Below are 8,241 nucleotides of genomic sequence, written 5' to 3' on the forward strand. Positions count from 1 at the left end.
CTGTCATTGAATCCTATGGGGCTCAATTAATAGTGACTAAAAAAAATTGAAATAGATATTAGTCACAATTGGAATAGATACTGTACTAGTCGGAGGCAAATATTTAATATCTGAGACACGAAACCCTATAGGATTAAATTCCAAAATTGTCCAAATTGTTCATGTTCAAGTTCAAGACGTAATTTATGACATACATATACATACGGTCATACATATATGCAGTGAAATGTCATGACACGCGTTGACTACGCACAATAAGCTCTAAAAATACTAAAAATACAAAACTGTGCGTAACGGACACGAGGTGCTCGCGCAGGCGGCCGCAAGGGGCGGCGCCACAATCGCGATTCTGGGTTCCATAATTATACAATAGAATAAATTGTCTGTGCTGTATTAAATATAAATTTTAAATCCTCCTACATTAAACTTACCTGTATATCAGGGATGAGCGTGATTAGTTGACTAGTTGATAAAACGTTATTAAACTACCCTCATTACCTGGCACCAGAAATACTAGTCGGTTAAGGTTATTATTGTTATTTAACACATTAATATAACATGTTACAAGAAACACCACAATAGTTAGTGCTAATTTGAATTGTTACTAGTAATAATACTAATACTAATACTCATAATATTGTTACTACTAATACATGCGTACTAATACCTAATACATTTTGACACAAATAAATCGAAAATAGTTACTAGTAATTTTTGGTATAGTACCGGTAATTAGAAACAAAAATATAAGTACTCGTAACTTTTAAAAAGTGACTAGTTCGTCCTGTGGATTAAATGTTAAATCAGCTTGCCACAGCAGTCAGGCTTGTTGACGCGTGACCTGTTTTTCAAGCCCCTTGATAGTAACAAAAAGTGCACGGTTCCATGGGAATGTAAAACCCCGGAAGCACACAAACACAACCGTCACCCCGCGTCTCCATATCTCCATATCTCCATATTTCCATAACTCCATATCTTCAGTTAAACTCTAACAAATAAATAAAAAATAGGGATGAGCGGATCGATCCTGCGGTGTCGAGGCAGGGGTCAGACAGCGGCCAGAGCACATCCAGACTATAACGTCAACTATGGCGGAAAGGAGCATCATATGGAGTTTTTTTCCGACAGATTATTACCTTTAGGTTGTGCCACAAATACCTGCTTAAACACATGACCATTTTTGTAATATCATTTTTTTTAACAATCTGTCCTGTGTTTTCTCATCTTTTAATGTTACGTTTCGTTTAATACGGATAAAAGTATTTCTCCTTTTCATGTAAATGAGAGGAGTTTTAAAAGTATTGATATCGGTATTTGATATATCAGTATACTGGCCTTGGTATTACTCGGTGTCTAATTGAAAAGGAGATCCCGTCCCTATTGAACAAGTCTGTCCCTGGTGGGGCGGCGAGGACAGTTTTCCATTGAAACAGGTTTTTAGGAATAACACGGAGTTCGTATCCTATGGGACCAGACGTGAAAAAAAAAACGAGACAAACTCTTTTTGTCGTAGATTAAACGGCTGAAGGACCTGGAAAGGGAGAAGGACTCCCTGTGGTCGGGTCTGGAGGTCCTGGAGCAGGCTCGCCTCTGGTACCACCGGCGTCTGGAGGATAACCAGGCCCGACAGGCCAGCGTCGAGGCCCAGACCGGGGCCGGCTCCAGGCCCGAAGGCGGAGCGGAGGTGAGCTCCTCTCCAGCATCTTCAGCGATGACAAATCATTTGGTTTGTATCGTGTGATCATAATATTATGGTTAAAGCTTGCATTATCTTCCAGGTTAGTTTATATTCGATTCGACGGCACTTTATCGCGCCTGTGGCGATATCACGATTTTGCGGCAGCAAAAAAAATAATTCTACTCGATTCAGAATGAGGTAAAAACAAATGCTGATATACTGTACTGCCATGTAAACAGATAATAGTGAAAACAATATTACACTAGTATTAGAGAATTTCCATAATTAGTCTAGTGAGCAAATGTAATGTGTGTAATAGATCTATTATTAAAGGTTGTTTATGTGGTAACAACTAACAATAAAAATAAATGGCGACCTGTTTAACTGAATCTAATGATATAAACCCCTGCAGAGGTGTCCGGGGTGCATTGGTCCCAACTGCTTGTCAGAAGTATTTCCTTTAATAGTTCCCCATGATATTGAACTAACAGGCCTATGTAGAGAAAATCAGTCAGAAAAAACCTTGTTTGTATTTTGAATATTATGAATCATACGACTCAATTAAGGTCTGTATACAGTATATCATCAATTCGAAGTAGCACGATGAGATGGTGGCCTATAAGAACGCTGTTCATTGGGGGGTCTTAAGAAGGTGTGCTTTGTGGAAGATAGGGGGGACAGAAACGTCATATCACGTCACCCAAGAGACGCGATATGATGGTGACAAGCTTCGCACTTTGACACTTGTTCCATATTCATGATAGAGAGTTGGAAGGTGATGTATTTTAGGCCATACAATAAATTAGAACATACAGTACTGTGTAGTCTGTATCGTCTGTATTGTCTATCAGGAAAAACATAACGCACCATCAACAGCACACCGTCCTCCTCGTCCACCCGCTCTGCAGGCTTGGTCCTGCCTCCTGAGGTCTCGGATCCAGAGGGTGAACGGCTCCTTGGGGAGCATGATGAGCGAGCCCAACGTGACCGGCGGCAGCGCCCCTTCCCTGCCCGACGCGGTGGCAGACAGCGAGCTCCGCTGGAGAAATACAGTGCTGGCCCAGGTAGGAAATCCATAGGTTAAAACTCTTCATACATAGATAAATAGGTACACTTATAATAATAATAATAATAATAATAATAATAATAATAATAATAATAATAATAATATGTATTATTATAAATAATAATAATAATAATAATAATAATGATAATACTAATAATGATAATGATAAGTATTATTATCAATAATAATAAAATAATACTCATTATTGTTATCAATAACAACAATGATAATAATATTAATAATGATAATTACTATTATTATAATTATAATAATAAGTATAACTGCAGGTAGCTATACACAGGGTCCAGTTTATTTTTTTAGGCACATATTACATTTACATTTTTTTGTGTAATGCAGCAAAATCTAGGGAAACATAATGTAGTTACATCAATTTCATTCCACGAATCAAACTTTCATGACATTACCTATGAAGCATTGCCATTTCAACCAGCCGTCAACCAGTGATTTTAAGTTGTAATGTGACATAAGTGTTAGAACAAATAACAGTTCTAAATAGCTGAGTTTACAGTCTTAATTTTGCTTGTAAGTTGTAAAGCAGAGTAATTAGGAAATCTGGGCAAGAAATGACGAGGCAAGTCAGATAATTGTTTTATTAAACAGTTGTCCAAAACAGCTGGACATATAATCAAACAATAGCACAGTATTTACAAAGATCTCACATCAAATAATGACTGTGTTAAAATGGAAATCTTAAGGGGAAAAAAAATGAACATGGACAACTTGTGTGAAACCTTCAGAGTAAGCAGTGTTAATAAACATTGTGTAATATTTTGATTGAGTGTTAATTAACTCAAAATCAACAACAGTTAGTATTAGTTTGTATTGAAAGTTAGTATTGTCAGATTCATTGACTATAATTATATTTTAAATTGTTTCATCTTTATTGCTCTCCGCAATATTTGAAGAATTCATACATTTTTGTTCTTGTTTTTGAGTCATTTGTATTGAATATGAATTTGTATTAAGTTATAATTTGTTTGTTGTGGTTCTTCATGACACACATTGTCTTTCTTTCGAAAGCAGTTTAACGGTGCGGCAAGTAGTGACAGTAAATAAGTCTGTTTTTTTATTGATGAACATTTTAGTTACGGTGTATTTGGGATGGTATTTATGACTTTGGTCTATGTTTTTGCTGCTGGGTGTTTCACAGTTTTCATTTACTTGGTGTTGCCATTGTGTGTCAATAAGTCTGTAGTTCGGTGATTTCAAATATCGGTTGAGTTTGGCAGAATTAATTATTAGTATTACAGAAATGAAGACAGACTGATTCAATGTTGTTGTAGTAAGCCTCAGAACGACTCGGTGAGTCGTACTCATTCAGCCCTATCAGGTTCCCTGCGTGTGAATCAACAATATGCATACCACGATCCCTGCTTGATTATTGCACATGTATTACATTTATTATTAAATTGTTAATAAAAATTCATCATTATTATTTAACAGTGATTTCTTTAGTGCTCTATCAATTGGCACAGCTATAATATAAAACACAGAGTCATGGTGATCTACACCAATTCAGCCAGTAAAGGGGTCGGCATACGTTATTTGGAATGTTGTATTAAACATAGTTTGTCTTGTTGGCAATTCTGTTATTGCACTATAATCTATTCCCGGAACATTATAATTTATTCTACCAGACCTTTTCATATCCTGATAAAGATCATTTCCTTTAATCAAAACATAATTTAGGTCATTTAGTGTCCATGTACAAACATTCTGGATCTTGCTCTTAAGAACTGCTGTTAAACTAATAGCAGCATGTTGTTTATTTCTGTATTCTCCAAATTGTATATCATCCTGGTGAATTGAACCTCTTTACACAACTGTTAAATCAACACTTATATTTAAAGTTTTTCCATTAGCTTTTTTTCCACAGTATTTTTCCTCAATACTTTTTTTCTTGAATATTGTGAATGACCTTGACAACTAGATTTTTGGACAATGGCTTCTTTATTGTCTTAGATGTTCAGCTATTTTTCTGAATCTGGAACAATAACAAAAACAACTTCAGTAATTACTTTTCATAACAATAACAATAAATACATTTCATTTTAGAAATATATAAATACATGTAAGTTGTAATTATTACTTTATTGTATTTCTTCTGGTAATTATCTATAATTGGACAATTGAGTTTAATAGATTACTTGTCCATATTGTAATGCAGACAAGATTTATGGAACTTTAACATTAATTTGGAATAAACAAAAACAATAGGGATCTTCGCCCCCTTCTGGGGCTGGTATGCTAATAAAGTAATAAGAATAAAAATAGGAAAAGGGTGAAGGATTACAAAATTTCAATAAACCTAAATATAATTTTTTGAAAATTATACAATGAACCTAAAAGTAAACCCCTGTATCAACAATTTATTTCATGACAGAAGTATGCACTGTGCAAAATATATAGATATATAAATATGTACACTGCAATATAAACGCTAGTTACATTGGTTTGACATAAGATCCCAACAAGTGATGGCATAATGTTAAAGCCTAATTTTAAAAAAGTAACTGTACCCTTTTAAGATAGTAAATTATTGCAAAAATGGTGAAATATTGTTTGGGGCTAAAATAATTTTGTTGATTTTGTTTTTCATTTTTGTTGATAATGTATGGGCAAAGACCTAAAACAGCCACCAATAAAACCGAAAAAAAAAAATACTTAGTAACTTACTTATATGAACAATTCAAAGGGCACTACAGTAATGTACCTTTGTTGTTTGTTGTTGTTGACAGGAGGTGAGTGAGAAGAATCGTATGATCTCTACGTTGGAGTTGGAAAGGGAGACTCTGCTGCAGCAGCTCGGCGGACTAACCACTTGCTGACACACAACCTGACACGGGCACCGACATACAGTATAACCTGATGTGCACTGTACAGAAATCTGCATTTCAATTGATGTTGTGATGTTTTTGAGATTTTTTTCAACCACTGTAAATATCCATGTTCTGTAATTTACCAAAATATATGTTGCGCTTGCATATAAAGTCTGTGTCTAAAGTATATTTGTCGATTTGTCAAAAAAATCCAAATATAACCAGTTCAAACCAAAATCCTGCTCATTATTACCATTGAAAGATGTTGCAGAAAATTCTCTTGAGGTTTTGCAGTGAGGTTGATGGAGTAAACCTGCTCTATTCAGAACTCAGAATACTGGAGGTTTTTCCAAAAGAAAAACCTAATCATCATTATCGGTCACCACAACAAGGCCAGTCGGGTCAACATGCTGTGAGTGGTAAACTAAGAAACCATTGAAGGATTCTGCTTTGCATTTCATAGTGCACTAAGTGGGTTTGTCCAGCAGATGGGCCTAGACCCAAATCTAACTTCCACCGTCTTTCACTGCGTTACAAGCACAGGGGAAGAATAATACAATTTCACAGTTTTTAACCGGGCTACAGACAACACTCCATTGGATATGATTAGAAACATAGAGAATTATTATTTTAATTGAACACAGACGACAGGGTTCAATTCAGCCTCGGATAACGCAGTGGAACCACGTCCCCCGAGATCGCAGGGCGGTCGCAAGGCCTTGGACGACGTTTCATGACAGTCAAATGTTGGATCAAAAGTCAAAGTTTAAATATAAAATGTCACCAAATCCATGACTATGTTTCATAATGTAATCTTATACTGTATATATCTTAAGATAACACTTTATTAATTCCCGGAGGGAAAGTCGGGTTTCAAATTATGGCACGCCCTAAAAATCTTTCTTTTTCAACCATGCAAAATAGAACCAATTCAGACAACATTTTTAAAAAGACGCATTTTGAAAAATATTGTGTATTTTCTGCAGGGGGGAGGCTGATAGAATCGGCTTGGATTTAGGTCGCCTCCGAGGAAGGAAGGCTGAGAACCCCCTGATGCAGACTATGTACAAGTGTTTGCCTTACGGATCGGCTATCTGTGCTTTCCTGTCCACACCGCAGAACTCGATTTAGTAACTAACTGCGGAACCCCAGGCGGCAGCTTCCCTCCCTCCCTCCACCCGAAGCTCCGTTTCCGTACGTGCATGCGGGCTCTCTGTCCAGGCAAGTTAAAGCTCTCTCTCCCTGGTGGTCCCGCACCGATCCGATCTGAACTGATAAACTTTATCTGGGCCGCCCATCATATGCTTCCAGACTCTCTCTCTTTCTCCCCCCACCCCCCCGCACCACACACACACACACACACACACACACACACAAAACACATATACCGTACACACAAGGAGACATACGCGCACACTTACACAAACACTAAACTAAACTCAACGCACATCGTGCTTGCACACATTCGTCAACCTGCACACACGCAACGAGTGAAAATGACTGAGCCACGATTGGTTTTATTTCCAGGGAGTGCGAGGTAAACACAAAACGGGTGCGTCCGAGTCACCGACATAAAAAGCCAACGTTGCAATTTTTCGAGAGCGCACCGTTGCGATAAGTTGCAGCCCTGTAAAATATCATCACGTGAGATCTTGCGGTGGGCCCCTCTTCTCTCATGGAAAGAGCGCCGCCTTCATCTCCGCCAAGTGCCTGTTTAACATTGGCCCCATGGTGGTCCACTGTCTCTCCTATCTGTTAACCTTGAACTCCGTGCTTTTGTTGTTGGGCGTTTTTTTTCCTGGCAGAGTGAAGTCGCGTCTCGTCCACATAGCGCATAGGAGTGACACGGTTGCATGTATGTGCAGTATGTATGTTATCACTCCATCGCGTTGGCTTGCCTGAAGCGCAGAGGTTTGTCTTCGTGGAAGGAAGTGACAAATTCAACTTTGAGGGTGAATACTTGTTAAATTGTCACCAAAATGAATTTATTTCAAACGAATGAAGTTGTTTTTCTTTGCTCTGATGGACTCCGGCGCACATCCTCGGATTAGTAACACTTGTCATGGTGAAGAGTACCGCGGCATCGCACGCCTGTTAGGAATCTGCAGGAACCCTGATTAGAATCAGCGTGTATGTGCATCTGAAAAGAAAACATCCATTATGGCGGAGGCTTTCATTTAAGTTGCTCTGTGTTCGCTATCTCCCCAGGGTCACTGAACCATCAAGCCCCGGGTACCAGCACTTGGATAATTATTGGGTCTAATTCACACACACTACACAGGAAAAGCACATTTTGCGGGCAGGATGTCATGGCTGCCTGGAGGTGAACGCCGGTCCTCCATAACAGCATGGTTCACTAGCACAGAGTCTACCTGGTATAACGCAATGTGTATTTTCTTTACCAACCTGTGGAACCTGGGAAATGCTCAGGTGCTGTTTCCCTGCAGGCTCGTGGAGATGGGAGGACATTAAGAGATTAATAGGCGGAGTGAGGGTGCGCCCCTCGGAGTGCCGAGGGTTTAATGGTGCAGTTCTTTAAGCTGTTGGGAAACTGAGCTCCCTCTTTGCCCCCCAGACAGGTGCGGCTTTGCCTTGCTCAGGTTACTAAAAATCTTGTTCTGTAGATGCGCGGGACATACATTTACCTACGGTACACA

The 8,241-nt window shown here is 38.5% G+C and overlaps 1 protein-coding gene across 1 annotated transcript in view; it reads left to right on the forward strand.

Annotated features, from left to right (window-relative positions):
• Positions 1–5,755, forward strand: part of sapcd1 (suppressor APC domain containing 1) — a 7,326-nt gene extending 1,571 nt beyond the window's left edge. The window contains exons 2-4 of the mRNA XM_080022258.1: positions 1,514–1,684; positions 2,587–2,742; positions 5,504–5,755. Coding sequence (XP_079878384.1) covers positions 1,514–1,684; positions 2,587–2,742; positions 5,504–5,593 — 417 coding nt within the window. The 3' untranslated portion in view covers positions 5,594–5,755. The remainder of the gene's footprint in view (positions 1–1,513; positions 1,685–2,586; positions 2,743–5,503) is intronic.
• The last annotated feature ends 2,486 nt before the right edge of the window (positions 5,756–8,241 follow it).

Source organism: Zeus faber (assembly GCF_960531495.2).
Source record: "Zeus faber genome assembly, chromosome: 21".
Classification (NCBI taxonomy): Eukaryota; Metazoa; Chordata; class Actinopteri; order Zeiformes; family Zeidae; genus Zeus; species Zeus faber.